This window comes from Pseudorca crassidens, chromosome 2, assembly GCF_039906515.1.
Source record: "Pseudorca crassidens isolate mPseCra1 chromosome 2, mPseCra1.hap1, whole genome shotgun sequence".
NCBI lineage: Eukaryota > Metazoa > Chordata > Mammalia > Artiodactyla > Delphinidae > Pseudorca > Pseudorca crassidens.
Genome location: NC_090297.1, coordinates 116027380 through 116046447, shown reverse-complemented (window position 1 = coordinate 116046447; position 19068 = coordinate 116027380). Strand labels below are relative to the sequence as shown.

Sequence of the window (19068 nt, the reverse complement as noted above, 5' to 3'; positions counted from 1 at the left end):
CTTTCACCTTTTCCCACATTCCCCATGCTTCAGACCACCCTGCTTTCTTACCCCATAAATAACATGAACCCCTCACGTTTGAGGAGGTGGATTTGAGATTTGTTCTCCTGTCTCTCCACTTGGCTGTCTCAAGAATAAATCTTTTCTCTGCTGCAGATCTTGGTGTCTCAGGAAGAATCTTGAACTTACCCCTTACTGACTAAAAGACTTTAAGATAGTAGGCCTGTCCAGGAAGATGCTCTCACCATAGAAAACTATATAAAGTATTAGGCGTGGCAGACAGTGGTAGAACCTAGCAAAGCCCATTTGGTCAAAGTCCTGTGTCCCATTATCTTTTGATGGCCCAGTACACATTTGTTTACCAAACATTAACTCTTTTTATCTTCCTGTGAGTTACCTTACTTCCCATTGAAACTTCAGACTCCTGCCTCCTTCTCCTTAGTCCAGAATACATACACAGCTCACCTTGTCTTGCTGTCTTTGAAATTCTTCATACTTACATGGATTCCTACTGTGCATGTAATAAATTTGATTTTCTCCTGTTAATCTGCCTTATGTCATTTTAATTGCTAGCCAAAAGAACTAAGAGGGGAAAGAAGGGAAACACTCCTTCACCCGTAATGGATTTTTCGCATTAATTTTGATTTTTCTAAATATTGCACAAAAATATTATTTACCTTGATGGCTGAGTGTTTTGGTGCTCCCTTAAATTTTGTGCCATGATGAATGCCACACTGGCTTCACCCTAGGCCATGAAGATGTGGTACAGTGTCACAGCTGAGGTGGCATCAGTGTCGGCCACACATATACTCAGTTGGTAGCTTCCCCTTCTGGCTCCAATGTAGATCACCCTCTCCTCCAAGTGCTGCTATAGCTACACTCCACCCCACTCCACCCCACACCAATCCTTGTGAGAATTAGAAAAAAGAAAATCTTCCTCAAGACATGTTTATTTTATTAAAAAGGTAATTGTAGTAATAAATACAGACATTTACAATATTTATATGTGAATCACACTCTATTTGATGTGGTGTCTCAGAAAGGACACATCTGTGAAGGGGAGCAGAATTTGTCACCTCAAAAATATGTCTCTTTGGCATAAGGATTATTTCATGCTGATTACTTTTAAGAAACAACAGACATAGGAAGAGCTCTGAAAATGAGTAGAAGTTACCCTTTTGTAAGAGACATTTACATTTACAAGAGAAATCTCCATTTGCGAGGGCGTCTCCTTCTCTGTACCAGGAGGAGGGGGGTGACTAAATCTCTAAAAACTCATCAATGGAGAGGGCAGTGATTTAAAACTGTGTAACAATCATGTGGTACTGTGCTTTGCCTGATAACCTCCCATAACTGCCCCCACCTCCATCTTCTTTTGTCTGGAGATGGTGATGGAAGAGGCCATTTCAGGGAGGTTTATTCAGTTTTCCTGGGTATCTCACATGTATATAGGAGGAATACTTGTTATTAAACGTGTTTGTTTTTCTTCTGTTAATCTTTTTATTGTGGGGTCTCAGTCAAGAACCCAGAAGGGCAGAGGAAAATTATTTTTTCTCATCTACATCTGCACGGCTCCACGTGGAGGCCAGCTGGGCCCTCCTCCAGGCTCCTCAGAGCTGGGGGACTGCCTCCTACTCACAACCTTTGTTTCCCCTCAAATCAGCCTCAGACTGTTCTGTTGGTCCCCTCCCTTTTAGTTTTTTTCTTGACAGCTTATTATCTCTTACATTGGCCATTTTATATCTGAAAGTTTTTTTTTTTTTGCGGTACGCGGGCCTCTCACTGCTGTGGCCTCTCCCATTGCGGAGCACAGGCTCTGGACGCGCAGGCTCAGCGGCCATGGTTCACGGGCCTAGCCACTCCGAGGCATGTGGGATCTTCCCGGACCGGGGCACGAACCCATGTCCCCTGCATTGGCAGGCGGACTCTCAACCACTGCGCCACCAGGGAAGCCCTATCGGAAGTTTTTTTTTCTCTAGATATTTCCTCTCTCTCTCTCTTTCTCTCTCTCTCTCTCTCTCATGGTTTAAAACAACAATTTTTAAATTTCTTACTATTCTCTGGATTTCCTAGCTGGTTCTTCTGCTTCACGTGGTGTTGGTTGAGGTGTCAAGAATGATGGAATATCCAGAATGGCTTCACTCTCGTGGCTGGCAGCTGGTGCTGGCTGTCGGCTGGAAGCTCAGCTTGGCTGTCAGCCAGTGGACTTGCTCTTCTCCCACGTGGGCCTTTCTACACAGAGCAGATATTTTCTCCTTTCACAAACTTTAACACACATTTCTTCACTTTATTTCTAATAGTTCATATATTTGGACCCACAAAATGGTAGCTGCCCCAGTGGTCCAGCCCACATCACGAATCTAAGCCTAAGTCAGCCTGCACTTATGGGAAACACCTGTCCAGGAACCTAACATCCACTCATCACAATCCTCCAACTCAGCTTTCCCTAGCTCGCCTTACCCTAGAAACTAGAACTTAGAGGGAAATCCCCACCTCTTAGCCGATCACGCCCTGTTTCTAAGTTGCCTCTTCTAAAACTCTATAAAACTCACTCTTGTCCAAAATCCCTCAGGAAGAGTGCTGCACTGCTTGTGAGGCACTGTACTCCCCCAATGCAGAAGTTGTTTTCCCTTGAATAAAGGAAATACTTCACAACCCTAGACCTGAGACCTCAGATCCCTTTCCAACATTTCCATTCAAGATGCGTGTCCAGGAAGACATCCAAAGCAACACTCTCCCTCCACATATTTCTCATTTCATTAAAAAGGTGAGCTCTATGGGGGCAGGGATCATGTCTGTCTTATTTGCTAGACTGACCTAACAGAGGTTCCTAATAAATATTCATTGAATGAATTAAACAACTTTAAATGTTTGCAAGTCTCCTATAAATAGATTCAAAGTATGTCTTCAGGGCAGTTCTTCCACTGAGATGGGCTCCTACATAGGCCTAAGGCCTGGGTTTCTCCCTTGCAGCACAAAAGTGTAAATGAAGCTGGGGCAGTGGTCAATCACACTTCTGAGTTTTCACTTGGCTTCTACCTGGTCTTCTACCTGGCTTCTCTGTCCTTGTGTTCTTTGACTCCCAAGTCCTGTGAATCCACACCTGACCCCCTGGGTGTTGGGAATCCGTGGTCAGGCCTGATGCCACTGCCCACGGAAATAATTCATGAAGGGTCAGTTTCAGGAGAACAGAGAGCACATCTGACGAAAATCACAGTTAGCTCAGCGCAGTGCCAGGCACGTCGTTGATGAGTCAGTAAATAAATCCATTTCTGACTGCTGTCTTCTGCTTCTGCGGGGAACATCAGCTGGCTGATCCGAAGTTCTTGCCCTCTTGGCAACCTAACCCTTGGTATATTCCTCATCTCCAAACCCTGGAAGGGGAGCTGTCATTCAAATGTGTGAAACCGCATTTACATTTCAACAGAGATGCTTCTAAGCCCTTGCTTTGAGTTGGCTGATAAATTCCCAATCACATTTCCAGGAGGGATTCTGGATTTGAAGAGATTTCTCAGCAGTGGGTAGGATGAAGAACTCTCTCTCTCTCTCTTTTTTTTTTTTTGGCCTCACCACATTGCTTGTGGGATTTTAGTTCCCCAACCAGGGATTGAACCCCGGACCTCAGCAGTGACAGCACAGAGTCCTAACCACTGGACCACCAGGAAATTCCCAGATTGGGAACTCTTAAGTCTGTAGGAGCCTAAGGGATACTTTATTCTGGAAGGAAGTCAGTGTCCTTCATTCTTCCTTGATGTTTTTGATTAAGTCAGTGAAATCTTTTGACCATTTTCTTTGGAGCACATGGCTGCTTAGTTGACATTCTCATGGGTAAATTTCCTTGGTGTGTCTGGCAACGTGGGCAGTGAGTGGGATTTCTCCACCTGCTGGGCAGACATAAGGATGCAGAACACTGAAGAGGAGCAGACCTATGGATCCCCTCAGGAGACCCCACCATCCCAGACACTCTTCATTGCCAAGGGTACCCAACCTAAACCTCTCGCTATGCTTTCTCCCACTGTTTAATCATTTTGACCTTAGAAAAACTACTCCTCAAGCCTAACCCACATTTATCTTGTTGAATGCTTAATGAACTCAACTTTCCTTCTAATGATCTATCCAAACCAACCTTTCCTATTACTAGGCAAAGTGCATTACCCATCCTCATTTTTCTGATGTGGTTGGGAGAGGAGACAGGAAGGCATTCCTGGCTTCTGCCAAGTGTGATCTGTGAAGGAATAAGCTTTAAAAGCTTACTACGTTAGTAGCTTGACTGGGGAGAAGTTGCAAATCGCATGTAACATAGCTAGACCATGGAAAAGAAGAGGAACACTCTCCTGCCTCCAGTTTACTAGTGGCTCAGAAACAAGCCGGAGTTGTCTCCCCAGCCATCCCTTTCTCCCAGGCACAGCCTAAGCCATGGAACTTTCCCCAGGCCCTCAGTCAGGATCCTGCTGATTTTCCCTATTGATCCTGCCTGGAACCTCTCTCCCACTCTATTTGTTCCACATTGCCCCCATTTTCACTCCTAAAACACAGTTCTCTTCTATTCCCCACATACTTGTGTAACCTTAAGCAAAGGGAATGGGTATCCTGGTGTGCCTTTTAGTACCAGGGAAAATGAGATCTCTGGGGCCCAAGAAATTCTAGCTAAACTTGAAACAGGAAGAAGGATGGGACAGCTAAGATAAAACTCAGCTCTAAAGCTTCTTACCTTTGGGGGTATTTGCACAGTGGAATAAAGTGTATTTACTGCATTTTCCTCTGGTACAATGCTCTGTTAAAAAACAAAAAACAAACAAAAGAAATCATTGCCAACCCCCTGGGTCACATAGACAAGGCCAAAAAGACATCCAGAATCCAGAGAAGGGAAAACAGAGGTGGGAGGAGACGGTGAGAGAGAAGAGAGGGTTCTGGAGCCTGAATGGGGGAGTGGGAAGTGCTCTTGTCAGTGACTGCTATTGTAATTATTAATGACTTTTTTCAAGAAGCAATTGCTGGCTTCCCTCGTAGCACAGTGGTTAAGAATCCACCTGCCAATGCAGGGGACGCGGGTTCGAGCCCTGGTCTGGAAAGATCCCACATGCCACGGAGCAACTAAGCCCGTGCACCACAACTACTGAGCCTGTGCTCTAGATCCTGCAAGCTGCAACTACTGAAGCCCATGTGCCTAGAACCCGTGCTCCGCAACAAGTGATGCCACTGCAATGAGAAGACTGAACCGCAACGAAGAGTAGCCCCTGCTCAACACAACTAGAGAAAGCCCGTGCACAGCAACAAGGACCCAATGCAGCCAAAAATAAATAAAATTTTAAAAAGAAGAAATTGCATTATTTTAAAACTGTATCTTGTTTAAACTGTATGAGCTATGAGCCTCCTAAGGTTATTAAAGGATAATTTGAAATCATATTGTCAATGTTGGAAATAAACTTTTTCATCAGTCAAAAGAACTTATGGGGCAAATCAGAAATGATGACTAAAGGGACAAAACAAAACAAAACAATGACAGCATTGTTACAAAAGCTCCTTCCAGGCTGGAGAAAAATATCCTGGGTCAGTGAAGTTTATTCCTGAACATCTAGGACAGTCTTGTGGTCTCCAGGGAATGTGTCTTGAGCAGGGGAAGAGGGAGGATGGTGATAAAGTGATCGAATTTGACAGAAGCCGGGCTGAGTGAAGCACAAAGAGGTCACCCCTGTGAGGAAGGAAGGAGCTCTCAGGACACCAACAACTTCGAAGAGGAAACATAATACCTCCTCTTGGAAAAGTTGTGGATAAGTGTAAGAAGATGCATCCTGATCAGGAGACACTGAAGGCTGGAGTAAAACTAAGAGTTTTGAAGCTCCAAAGTGCTTTTATTTCTTCATTAAGTGGGCCAATGTGGAAAGGGCACTATGAAACCTAAGGAGCAAACCTAGCCTCAGCTGCAATGATTTTTGCCAGTGGACCTTTTGAAGCTGTCTACCTAGTTCTTGTCTACAAATTGTCTCTTGTTATTTGCATTTCTTTAAACCTTAGTCTTAGGATTTTCTTTTCAAAGAGTGTTCTTTGAATTAACCTTGTGTTTGTTCACTGCAGCTTGGCGACCCACACTTGGGAAGCCTTGAGTGAGGGCCCAGAGCCACCATGGACCCTCTGAGCCCCCTCCTGATGCTTCCTTGAGTTGCCTCAGAGGAAATGGCATCTCTAAAGCCAGTTTTCTGATACCATAACTCAAACATCATATCAAAGTCACATTTTTCTACCCGCCATCCTATGCAAAAGGAATTGGGTCTGTTGAGTGGCCATTTTGAACAGTGGAGGGGAAGGAGTGATTCCGTAGATCACAGTGTGAGCGTTACTGGCTAGGTCAGAGCCAGATGCTCCAGGGGCCACCAGTTCCTGCACAAGAGAGAATCCATGAAGACTTGGGGGAGGCACAGGTACATTGGGTTTAAAGGGTTATACATTTTCATTTCCCATGTTGCCCAAATCCATGGAAAAATCTCAAGTAAAGCAAGGAGGGCCTCAGAGAGGAGAATCAGTCCCCAGGAAAGACGGGAAAGAACTCACATTTAAGTAAGAGATTGTGTCATACTCCGAGGCCTCTCCAAAAGTGGGGGAGTAGTTAAGAGTTTCTGGATGAAGGTTCAGTCCCTTCTTCTCTTCAATGGACTCTGAAACCAAGTTGGGAGAGAATCAGAGCTGGCTCCTCTTTCCCCTGGCCACCCACATTGGCCCACCATCTGGATGACCCACTTAGGGTGACCAACCATCCTGATTTCCCTGTAACTGAAGGGTTTTCCAGGACATGAGACTTTCAGTGCTAAACCCAGGAACCCCAAGATGAACTGGTCACCCTCATCACTTCACTTCCCAATTTCTGGACAAAGGCAGCCAAAAGAGGAAGCAGAGGAGATCAGAAATGCTTTTACAGTGTTTACAGGAGGGAGAGAATATCTCAAAGTTTGCAGTTCGTACCCAACCAACGCTTAGGTCCCTCCCCAATACCCTGAGTGGACAGTATCAGTGGGAACCCGAGAAGACAAATCAGCAGGGTTTAGGGACACAGAGCATGGGGTACAGCCTGGAGAAAGACAGAGAAAGGCTTCTCCAGGAGTAATGTATCTAGACTGAGGTGGGGAGTAGAGAGAAGTCTCTGGAGTTGATCCAATGGAGAGAACTGGGATGGATTGGGGGCTCTGACAGGGATGGGCTGAACGGACGGTGCTGGTTTGTGGACCTCAGAGTTGAAGGCCATGGCCTCCCAGTCAGGGGAGCAGAGTCAACAGTGTGTGACCTGTGTCAGCAGGAGGGATACACTAGTAAGTCCCTCTGAGGGGAAGGAGAAGGGCAGGCACTGGGGAAGGAGAAGGGCAGGCACTGGAGAAGGAATTAGGAGAACCTTTGTCTTAGGAGAGAAGTTAAGGGCTCAGGTATTCTCTCCACTCCAGAATTAAGGAGTACAGATGGCTGGTGCTGTCCTTTAGGACAGAGATGATGGCTTCTTCATTTCTGCATCCTTAGTGCCTAACACCAAGCTTGGCACACAGTCCAACATACTGTTGAATGAGTGAAGGAGAAAATGCATGATTGAGGGTGAAGACAAAAATAGTTCATGCTCTACCTTTTCTTCTTTCTCTTCGTATGATCAAAATAATTAGCACCGGTGCAATGAAACAGAGCAGGGTGAGTGACAACAGAAGTTTGAGGATCACAGTGGTAGCCAGGCCACCAGCAGCACCTTTAAAGAGAGAATGGGTGTAGGCACAGGGCAGGGAGAAGAGTCAGCTAGGGAAAATGACCCAACTTTTGGAGCAATTGCAACCTTCCTCCCAGTCTGATGACTTCCCCAGGGCTTCCAGTTTTCACAAAGGGCTTGTTCCCAAGGGGGGCCAGGAGCTGAAGAAGATATAGGTCCTAAGACCAGGGGCTCCTGGAGAAAGAGGAGAGACAGTCACCTTCACAGAGCTTCCAGGCAAAGATGGGGTTTGAGGAGTTGCTGCTGATGGGGTTTCTGGCCATGCAGATGAAGGTCATATCACTTTTCTCCTGCCTCCAGGATATGGGGAGGGTGGAGCCACTATGGGACTCATTGGTCACCTGTCCCAGGGACTTCCAGCTGTAAGTTACATCCTCTCCTCCCTGTTCCATGGAACATGTCAGATTGGTTATACATGTGCCATTCTTATTGTTCTGCAGACCTATGATGACTTTGGGCTTTGACAGGTGCTCTGTAAAAGAGAAATAGACAACCAAGTGTGGAAATTATGCCCATAGCCCTCATTTTTTCTGCATTATTCTTGTAAACCTTGGACCTGAATCTCCCTGGTGTGCTACAGAGTGGAGAGGAAGCAGCAATTCAGAGCAGAATTCTCATTCTTATCTGGGGAAGAGAACAATCTAGGTCAGATTGCCCACAGCCATAAAACAACAACAGTAGTAATAGAAATAATTACAATGCAACAAGAATGAGTTGCCATTTACTAAGCACAGGCATATGGTAAGCACTGTGTTAAAAGCATTTTAGATGTTCATTAGTTTTATCTTTTTTGGAGGCTCCCTATTCACCTGTCCTCAGGCTTCCTTGAAGAGACTCACTTTACTCTCTAGGAGAGAACAAAGGTATTGGAGCAACACTTCTGGTTCCCCTCTCTACCTTGTGCTCACTCTTTCAGAGGATGAGCAATTGTTTCATTGCTGAGATGGTGAGTCTGACATCCCTCATCTACATTTCTCTATTTACATGTTTGGGCTGTTATGATTGCTGTTTAAATGTGGTTTACCCTCCCCCCTCCCCCCACCCCTGCTAGTTTGCCTGCAGAATGCAGGTCTTCCATTCTTCTCAACTATATCTATATGGAGGACACATCTGGATCAAGGTGCATGGTCTACCTCCTACATGCAAACCTGCAGGCCCATCTCCTGGTGTCCCTGATATTGCAGCTCAGTGAGAAAGGCAGCTATTCTTTTAGCTGGTTGAGTAATTGTTTCATAAGTTCATTTTCCCTGAATAGGCACCAAAGTCTAGACTTGGGGGAAAGTATTTTTATTATCCAGCTTTACCAGAAAAAATAAAACTGATATTTTTATCTTCCTTTCTGATTCTTGTGTCTATTTCTCATTTGGTTAGAATCTTCACGGGAAGAGGTGTGATTGATAGTTATACCTGATAATCTTTCTAAGATAGGTATCACTTTACTCCCCATTACAGATATGGAAACTAAGTTTCAAAGAGACCAAGTAACTTGTCTAAGGCCATGTAACTAGTAAGTAGAGAAGCCAACATTTGACCTGCGTGATTGTCACTTCTCATAAAGCCTATCTGCTGCACCACAATCCTTCTTACTGAATATCTAAGAGGGGACTTCAAGGGTTGGCTATATCTACTTCATCCATGCATGAGTTCCCTCTTCCACTTTATTGCCAAGGGTTTATCCAGCCTTTGTCTGAACAGCTCCAATATCAGGGAGTTCACCATTTTAAGAAGGCAGTCATCCACCTTTGGAACTGGTTCTGCTCACCATAGACACGCAGCTCATACTCCTGGGTTAGGGGATCCTGGAGGGTTGAGCTGTGTATCTCCACACGGTAGACACCTGAGTCATTCTTCTTCAGTTTGCTGAGCTTCAGGGAGTAGCCTTCATGTGGGAAATTCACCCTTTCCTTGTTACGATGTTGGGTCACTATGATAAGGGCTTTTTTGTCTGCCAACTTTGGCTGTATGGTGACAAGAGTGGTTGTGTTGAAGACCCAGATAATGCTGTCAATTGGATCTGCTGAGAGATTCAGTGGGAAATTCACAGACCCACCAAGGGCACCAACTAGCTTTTTCAGTACTCCACAGGCTGCTGGCCCTGTAAAAACAGAGAACCATAAAATAAACCTGAGTTCCTGACCTTGCCACCAATTACTCACTCCCTTTGGGTCCTGGAAAGGTCCCAAGAAACCCTCTCAGTCTAACCCAACCAGTCCTGGGAAACCCTTTGGAACCTCACTCACACAAAGGCACTGAGGTCAGAACTCTCTGTCTGAAAGGGGTGACTACAGGCAAACCCACCCCATTCCCAGAGATCTCTGGCTGAAAAGACCAAGCTCTGAGGTAAACCATGAGGTTGGCTGCATCCTTGACAAGTTCCTGTGGGGTGACAAGTGGGGAGGTTACTGTCCAAGCTCCATTTAGGACTCTCAGATTGCTCCTGGGAGAGCTGATTTTGTTGCAGATGAAGAAGGTAACAGTCTATCTGACCTGGGGCAGAGGTTCTTAAGCACAAACCAGGGCATCGAGAGGCAAGCTGTAAGTCTTTAAAGATAGTGATAGCTTAGAAGTTTGAGGATGATTTATCTTTTTATTTTATGGTGGATGGGAGTGAATTAAAGCTCATCCCCAAATGAGGTTCTCATTCACTTGAATTCCAATATCCTTCCTTGAGTGGAAAGGAAAAGGGTGAGTGACTGGGAGCTCTGGAATATGCCCAGGCTACCTTGTGATGTTTAACCTGAACTATCAGGAATTGTAGTAGGGCTTTACTGCTCCCTGCCTCCCAAATTTCTGTTTCAGTGCAATCTTAATTCACCTCAGAGAGCGTGACTTGCAAACAACCATCACTGATTTTGTGGCTCCAGGTGAAAAACAGTTAGGAATGGCTGCTGAAAAAGCTTCCAGAAGTGGTCAACTGAGCAGCAACCTAATAAATAGCCCATGGGCCAAACCTGGCCTGCCCCCTGTTTTTGAAAATAAAGTTTTATTGGAACACAGCCATGTTCTTTCCTTTGCACATTGTCTGTGGTTGCTTTTCCACTACAGAGGCTGAGTTGGATAGTTGTGACAGAGCTCATACTGCCTGCAAAGCTTAAAATTTTACTATTTGGCCCTTTACAGCAAAAGTTTGTTAACTGGATTTGATTAAAAAAACAAAAACAAACCTGAGATTCAAAAAAAGTAAGTAAGTTTTCCAAGGGCACAAAGCTAGCAGGTGATAATTTGAGGATTTAACCCAATGTCACTCCAGCCCTGGAGTCTGGACTCTTTCCACTATGGCTCAGTTTGAAGGTCCCTTGGCATTTGTACCAGCTCCAGCCCTTTCCATTAGTCCCCTTCTTCAGTTCCCTCAAGGGCTCAGGTGTCAATTCTGAAGCCCTGGGGTCTCATGGAATCCCGATTTACCATTCAAGTCCTTTGGTGACCTTCCTTCAAGTACAAGCTGCTCTACCAGTGCCCCCAGAGTAAGGGAATCTGGTGCTACCAAATGTTGACCTAGCCCCTTGATAACAGGTCTTGGATCTTGACCAAATTTTTTGCTAAATTTATCTCTAAAAGTACTTGTTTCTCTTCCTGAGTAAATGCCTTTTAGGAGCTGATTCCTGTTTTCAAACAGTTTTCCCCTATAATTTATATATATGCATATATACTTTGGATCACTCAAGCCTTTATCAAATCATCCTGTTAAGTAAGCTGATTTTCCAAAAAGCTACCCTCCCTGCTACTCTAATACTAAGGGAGGATTGTTTTTCATTACTTTCTCTTTGATCATCTCATGGGGTGTCAAAATATTTCCACTAAATGTTATAGACAAAACCAGTTTTATTTGAATTTTTGATTTATCAATTAATGTATTCATTCTCTTACTTCAACCATGAGATGGAAGGGGTGAATATTTTGCAGTCAAATAAAGATTGGATATCACTTGCACCCAAGTAGGTTCAATTATTGGATTAGGGCACCTTTGAGTATTTTAATTTTCATGTGAGGTTTGGGGGACATGTATATGTCAAGGAGGTGACAAAATTGTAAGGATGTGGTTTTAGTGTTTTAGCATGTGTGCATGCACTTAAGCCATGAATAATTAATTGTTCTTTTTACATCTTTATATACATGGTGCTATCTTCCTAGGGTACATTTTAAGAAATGTTAATTGCGTGGAGATATAAGAAAATATCCCCAAATTCATTGTTCCTTGTTAGAATGAAATTGGAGGACAATACAGTGCAAATTGCCAACATGAACCTAGGTGGAAGATATTGGTCTATCTTTATTGTATCTTCAGGGTGAGGAGAAGAGTCGTAAAAGAAGAAAGTAGTTCCATGCCATTCCCTAAACGTGAGCTCAGACGTTAAGGGCCTGGGTTGGTTAAGTCCTAGCCAGTTTTGTTTCCTCTTCCCAGTTGACTGTGAAAGGGGGTCCAGAAACAAGACACTTCTCTTCTCAGCTTCTAAGACTGAACTGAAGCTCCCCTTTCTCTGATGACTTCTCCACCTGTGATGTGTGACCCTATAGGGTTTTACCATGTCTAGGTAAGTCATGCTCTGATCATTCAGTCATTCCTTCCTTTAACTAAAATTTGTTTAGTTCCATACTTGTGCCTGGCACTGTTTAGGAGCTGAGGGTATAACTGGGGAGCAAGATAATCATGATCCTTGCACTCATGGAATTGGGAGAGAGTCATTAAATGAGTAACAACATGTGCTGTGAAAGGGGAAATGACAGTACTTAGGGAACACATGATGGGGGTGGGGGATGTAACATGACCTGTGTGATCAGAAGGCCCTAGAGAATGAGTAGCTACTAACACCTATCTACAAGGCCAGGGAGGATTGGGCCCCATGAGAATCATCTACCCTCCCACCTGGATCAATGTGGTGACTGTTGTAACTTGCCTCCTCTGCATTCATTTCAGTCCTTCCTCATTTTGTAGCAGCCATATGGTTTGGGTAACTCAACTCAAGTGGTAGCTTTCCTCTGCACAGTAATTAGTTCAGGGGTATCACATGTCCCAGGTTGATTGTATCTGATTGTATCTGAGATACAATCTGAGATTGTATCAGGGCTTTTGTTCCTAGGCCAGCAATAGTTGATGCTGTGGGAAGATATGAAGCCTTGGACTGCCACCCACTTACTACCACCAGACAAGCAGCCAGGGCTCCTTCCTCAGCTTATCCCCAGTTTACCTCCTAACTCACGCTTTTATTGGTGCTTTATCCTTTTCTCTGTCCATCTAAGTCTTATTTAAGACCCATAAATCCTAGTTCAAAGCCCTTCCCTGAGGAAGTCTTCAACTCTTTCTCACACCTACACCCTGAAATTCCACCATGAATGTCACTTCATTTTCCACTTGAAATTCCCCATGAGGAGCTATTCCCATGGGTGGTGACTGGACATACCATTTTGCTGTGAGTTAGCGGATCACTGATCTACAGGCTTTAGGTTCCAGATCACCTGGTGATGGGGTCTGGAGTCTCATCCAGGGACATGTGGAGATGGTCTCTTCTCCCAGACAACATGCAACAGTGTAAAAAAGTTAGAGGTCTGGCCTAAATGGGGGTCAGGAGACCTGGGTTCCATTCTGGTTCCACTGTAATAATAACTCCAGCAATGAATACTTGGTTTAATGGGTATTCCCGTTCTTGATCCTCAAGTCAACTCTATGTGATAAAGGTTAAGCTGCACTTTATAGATGAAGACATTGGGGATCCAAGATGCTGAGTGACTTTCCCAAGGACCCAAACTGGAAAGTGGCAGAAGTGACATGAGAAGCTAGTTTGTTCCCCCATCTCCTCTAGAGGCCTGCATTCTTTCCACTGCTACCTCCCACTACCATTTTGAATTTCAGCTTATCCCCAGTTTACATCCTAAACGTAAATTTGAATTTCAGTGTTCTTACCTCTCATAGGAGAAAAAGAATAATCTTTATTCACCAAGATTTAGGGAAGGATGAAGGGTGAATACAGATGTGAAAACACTTTGAGAAGTACAGAGCAGTCTGAGACATGGTGGGAGGCAAGAGGAAACGACAGGCAGGAGTGTTATGAGACAGGCTTTGAGAAACCTTCCCACTTTTTGGTCTCATTTCTGCAAGAATGGCTAAAAGTGAGATTTCCCAAAACTTCTTTGGATGGCTTCTCAGTAAGGTAAGCTTCTTAGAAGGTGGTCTGGACACTAATGCCTATACATCAGTCACTGGCTAATTCACAGCAAAAGAGTAAGTCCAATCACCACGCAGGGAGATAATTCCTACAGCAAGCATCCCCACCAACCTACTTTTGGAGGTTGAGGAAGCTGGGGCAGGAGACCCTCTGCTTTCTGCCCTGGCCAAGTCTCAGGTATTTTTGGCACCAGAAGATTCAGCCCTAAGATGCTCTTCATAACAAGAACGGACAACAGCTCCTCCCTTTTGCCACCTGCCTTTCCTTTTTGCTGTCACCTCCTCCCCTTAACCTGTTCCCCCAAGGCTCATGTGTTGAGTGGAGGGAAGGAGCCAAATTAGGAGGAAGGGGCACCATCAGTACAGCCAGAATCAAGGAATGGTGACCTAGGAGGAAGACCTCGGCATAGCGGAGTGTGTAAAGCCCACCTCCTGCTTGCCAGCCCTGTCCCCGAGCACCCCTTCCAGTACTGGGTGCCTCTATCAGAATGCACCACAGTGTCATGCCACCCTCACCATGGAAACCAAGGATCAGAGCATCTCAAAGCTAGGAGGAATTTTAGGGACTACTTAGTCCAATCCCATTTTATAGATGAAGAGTCTGGTGCTCTGAAGGTTATAGTGATGTGTGCCAAGTGAGTGGAAGGCCAGGATTAGTAACAAGGGCTCCTAAGGCAGGGTTTCCCAAGCTGTGCCCCTGCTACCTTTGAGGTCTGTGGCAGTGCCTCAGTGTATTTCTTGGGAGCTTAGATGGAGGTCAAGGGGGTAGGGGATGGGGTGGAAGCTATGGAACTACCCCCCTCCATCAGGGAGGCTTCAATTCTGTGCATCAGAGTTGTTTGTTTCTGTGTAAGTTTTCTTTTTATAAAAGGAAACCACTGCTTAAAAAAGAAAAAAACGACTTTGGAAACTACTGTTCTTTACCCAAATTCCCCTTAATTAATGTACTTGGAAAGGGCATTTACAATCAGTACCATGTAAGATGTACATGGAACAGAGGCTGACAAGCCTCCCAATTCACCAGCCACCTTTGCCAACACTCCAGTTCTAACCTGCAACATTCATATTCAAGTTCCCTACTGTTCTGCCCCTCACTCATCTCTGAAACGTTCCTCTTGTTTGTCTCTTCTGGTCTTTTTCAACACCTCCTCAATACCTCCTCACCCACTTTTTCTGATTTCCTTTTATAAACTGTCTCCTCAACCCTACTGTATCCTATAATCATCATAAAATTGTGTCCATTTTCCAGATGAGAATACTGAGGCTGCAAGAGTTATTCCTTGGTCCCTCTGAATTTGGCCAGGGTGAATTTTGTTTGGTGCATTCACATCCTGGAAATGGAGTTCCCTACTCTTCTTGGGCATTTCCACTGCCTACCTTGGCCTCATGTACCTGGAGAGGGAAGGAATCTCTGGGGAAGATTCATCTCAAATACACATTCATTGAGCACTTTTTCTGAGGGTACAATATTAGGCCATTAGTTTGGTGTGATGAAATGAGCACTAGGTTTGGAAACTCAGTTTCTGTTCTACCTCCTAATAGCTGTGTAATCGTGCCTAAGACACTTGACCTCTCAGAGCCTAAGTTTTGGGGATAATAATATCTATCTTGTAGATTTGTGAGGAGATTGTATGAAAAATGCCTTGGATGTAATAGGAGCTTAATAAATGGTGATTATTATTATATTGTTTTGCATTTGATATCTTATTTAAAACATGACAATAATTTGCAAGTTAAGTTTCATTTTCTCTTACATACTTGTAAAGACCGAGGTTCAGAGGCTAAGAAACTTATCCACAATAATATAGCTACTAAGTCAAGCCCAGGAGTTCTTCTCCAGGGCCAGCACTGCTTTCACCGTCCTGCCCACTGGAGGCTCTATGACAATCTCAGATTATTCTTTCAATCATGGAAGTTATAGCACGCAGGCTGCCACAGCCTCCTGGAGCAGGGTGCACACTTGCAACTTGCACCCTGCTGCCCCAGATCATGTTTCAGGTGGGCACCTGGGTTTTGAAAAGTCCTGCCATGTCCTTCCCCATTTCACCATCCCCAAGTTCCCCTTCTGATCACCATTTCCGTTCAAGGAGTGATTTTTAAAGTAAGGGTCAGTTCCAGTTCCAGGACCAGGTGCTTCCTAAAAATGCAAACTTTTAACGAACTCACAGAGGGTGAGAGTCTGTTGATGCTGAACAGTTCAAGACACCAGGTGGCGGGCAAGAGAGGATAGTGAGCCCTGACTTACTACGTGGGCTTGGGCAGTTCTCTTCTGGCAGGCCTGGGGCACACATAAATGAACCAGCCACACCAAATCCTCAGAGGGAGACCTCATGTGGTTCTCCATGAGTTTGATGACCAGAGAGATATTCCTAACTTATGGGGTTCCTGGTCCTTCCTGAGAGCCCTGAAGATAGTAACATCTTGAAAGACTAGAATACCTGTGACAGGCATAGAAAAGTCCTCAGTCCTTCATGGCATTAAATATAAAGTTCCTACCTATGAGTTGGTTTTCTAAGTAGAGACTGATTGGGTTACTTGGGTTAAGAGAGAAAATTCAAATGTTCTCTGCCATCAGTATGATTGTTAAATGCATAATAATTTAAAATATTTTTCTAAATAATACATATTTATATTTACATAAATATAAAACATAGAAGTATATGTATAAATGTATTTGAATTAAAATATTTTAAATATATATTTCTAAGTAAATAAATATACACCTGTACCATCTCATTTTGTTCTTAAAATTACCCTCAAAATGAAGGAAGGCTGAGGTCCGAGGAAGATGACATTCTTCATCTATTTCATGGCAGAATCCAGATAAGGACACAGGTTTTCCTGATACCCAACACCACTTCTTTCAGCCCTTTGTTCCCTGGGACAGTCAGAAGGGCAGTCAACTCCCAAAGTCATTCCTTCTCCTCTCCCTCCAGTCTCTTCCTACCCTCTGTGAGTCAGAGACCACAGGACGTAAAAGCTTTTGCACAGCAAAGGAAACCATAAACAAGATCAAAATACAACCCTCAGAATGGGAGAAAATCTTTGCAAATGAAGGAACTGACAAAGGATTAATCTCCAAAATTTACAAGCAGCTCATGCAGCTCAATAACAAAAAAACAAACAACCCAATCCAAAAATGGGCAGAAGACCTAAATAGACATTTCTCCAAAGCAGATATACAGATTGCCAACAAACACATGAAACAATGCTCAACATCATTAATCATTAGAGAAATGCAAATCAAAATTACAGTGAATTATCATCTCACACCAGTCAGAATGGCCATCATCAAAAAATCTAGAAACAATAAATGCTGGAGAGGGTGTGGAGAAAAGGGAATACTCTTGCACTGCTGGTGGGAATGTGAATTGGTTCAGCCACTATGGAGAACAGTATGGAGGTTCCTTAAAAAACTACAAATAGAACTACCGTATGACCCAGCAATCCCATTACTGGGCATATACCCTGAGAAAACCAAAATTCAAAAAGAGTCATGTACCAAAATGTTCATTGCAGCTCTATTTACAATAGCCAGGACATGGAAGCAACCTAAGTGTCCATCATCAGATGAATGGATAAAGAAGATGTGGCACATATATACAATGGAATATTACTCAGCCATAAAAAGAAACAAAATAGAGTTATTTGTAGTGAGGTGGATGGACCTAGAGTCTGTCATACAGAGTGAAGTAAGTCAGAAAGAGAAAAACAAATACCATATGCTAACACATATATATGGAATCTAAGAAGAAAAAAAAGTGTCATGAAGAACCTAGGGGTAAGACAGGAATAAAGACACAGACCTACTAGAGAATGGACTTGAGGATATGGGGAGGGGGAAGGGTAAGCTGTGACAAAGTGAGAGAGTGGCATGGACATATATACACTACCAAATATAAAATAGATAGCTAGTGGGAAGCAGCCGCATAGCACAGGGAGATCATCTCAGTGCTTTGTGACCACCTAGAAGGGTGGGATAGGGAGGGTGGGAGCGAGGGAGACGCAAGAGGGAAGAGATATGGGAGCATATGTATATGTATAACTGATTCACTTTGTTAATAAAGTAGAAACTAACACACCATTGTAAAGCAATTATACTCCAATAAAGATGTTTTTTTTTTTTTTTTAAAAAAAAGCAATATTAGATGAGGGAGCAGAGCCTCCTAAGTTGAGCCAGAGGCCCAGAGTGGAGCCAGAAGCCTGGAGCTACAAGCAGGATGGGGTAGGCAGTCCAGAAAACAGGAAGATCTTGCTGGACTCACCTGTGAGCTGGCAGAGGAGAAAGATGAAGGTGAAGCATGCTGTGGAAGAAAGCATATTGCTCTTTGGATGTCAGTCACTAAAATGAACCCACTTCCCTCTTGTAGTCACCCGGTGTAGTCACCCCGGCTGGGATTTTAAGTAGGTGGGGTCATGAGATTGAGAATGAGTCATCTCAATTTTCTCCATATGGCCAGCATTTTCTGTTACACATGTGACCTTTCAGAGATTCATAATAGAGAACCTGGAAGGAAATAGAAGGTTATACAGAGAAAAAAGGGTGGCACTGGGGATAATAATAATATCTTTTGAGCTTTGCTAAGTACCAGGAGTACCTGTATTCTTTTATTTATTCCTCATAACAACCCTGTGAGTGAAATACTACCATAATGCCTAGTTTACAGATGAGAAAATGAAGGCTTAGAGTATAGTACAGCAAAATTAAGAAGTTCTTTTAATCAAAAGTAACCATTATAATAGTAAAAAGGCAAGCCACGTAGTGGGAGAACATATTTGTAATACATTTATTCCACAAGAGACTTATATCCATAATATATGGTTGTCCAATTGTTCCAGCACCATTTGTTGAAAAGACTGTCCTTTCTATATTGAATTGCTTTTTATTTTAAAATTATTTTTTATTGGAGTATAGTTGCTTTACAATGTTGTATTAGTTCCTACTGTACAGCAAAATGAATTAGCTATACATATACATATATTCCCTCTTTTTCGGATTTCCTTCCCATTTAGGTTACCACAGTGCATTAAGTAAAATTCCCTGTGCTATACAGTATGTTTTCACTAGTTGTCTATTTTGAATTGCTTTTATACCTCTGTCAAAAAGCAGTTGATTATACTTGTGTGGGTATATTCTGGGCTACCTATTCTGTTCCATTGATTTATACAA

The 19068-nt window shown here is 43.6% G+C and overlaps 1 protein-coding gene across 2 annotated transcripts; it reads right to left on the bottom strand.

The window, feature by feature from the left end:
• Window positions 1-957: 957 nt before the first annotated feature.
• Window positions 958-18258, bottom strand: SLAMF7 (SLAM family member 7). Of its 2 annotated transcripts, XM_067714073.1 has the most exons (7): window positions 18164-18258; window positions 9501-9833; window positions 7938-8210; window positions 7604-7720; window positions 6550-6653; window positions 4712-4774; window positions 958-3881 (listed from the first exon to the last, which is right to left on the bottom strand). In XM_067714073.1, the coding sequence occupies exons 1-7, from the start codon at window positions 18216-18218 to the stop codon at window positions 3810-3812; spliced, it is 1017 nt and encodes a 338-aa protein (XP_067570174.1). In that variant the 5' UTR covers window positions 18219-18258; the 3' UTR covers window positions 958-3809. The 2 variants fall into 2 exon arrangements, with proteins under 2 accessions (XP_067570174.1, XP_067570183.1); XM_067714082.1 differs by lacking the exons at window positions 6550-6653; window positions 7604-7720; window positions 7938-8210.
• Window positions 18259-19068: the final 810 nt, after the last annotated feature.

Bases quoted from the DNA above. Each gene is read 5' to 3' on its own strand.
- SLAMF7 (XM_067714073.1), bottom strand. From the start codon at position 18,218: ATGCTTTCTTCCACAGCATGCTTCACCTTCATCTTTCTCCTCTGCCAG. The intron at 8,211-9,500 runs GTGAGCAGAACC...TCTCTTTTACAG, and splicing joins GTATGAGCTGCGTGTCTATG to AGCACCTGTCAAAGCCCAAA. The intron at 4,775-6,549 runs GTGAGTTCTTTC...GTTTTTTAACAG, and splicing joins ACACAATCTCTTACTTAAAT to AGCATTGTACCAGAGGAAAA.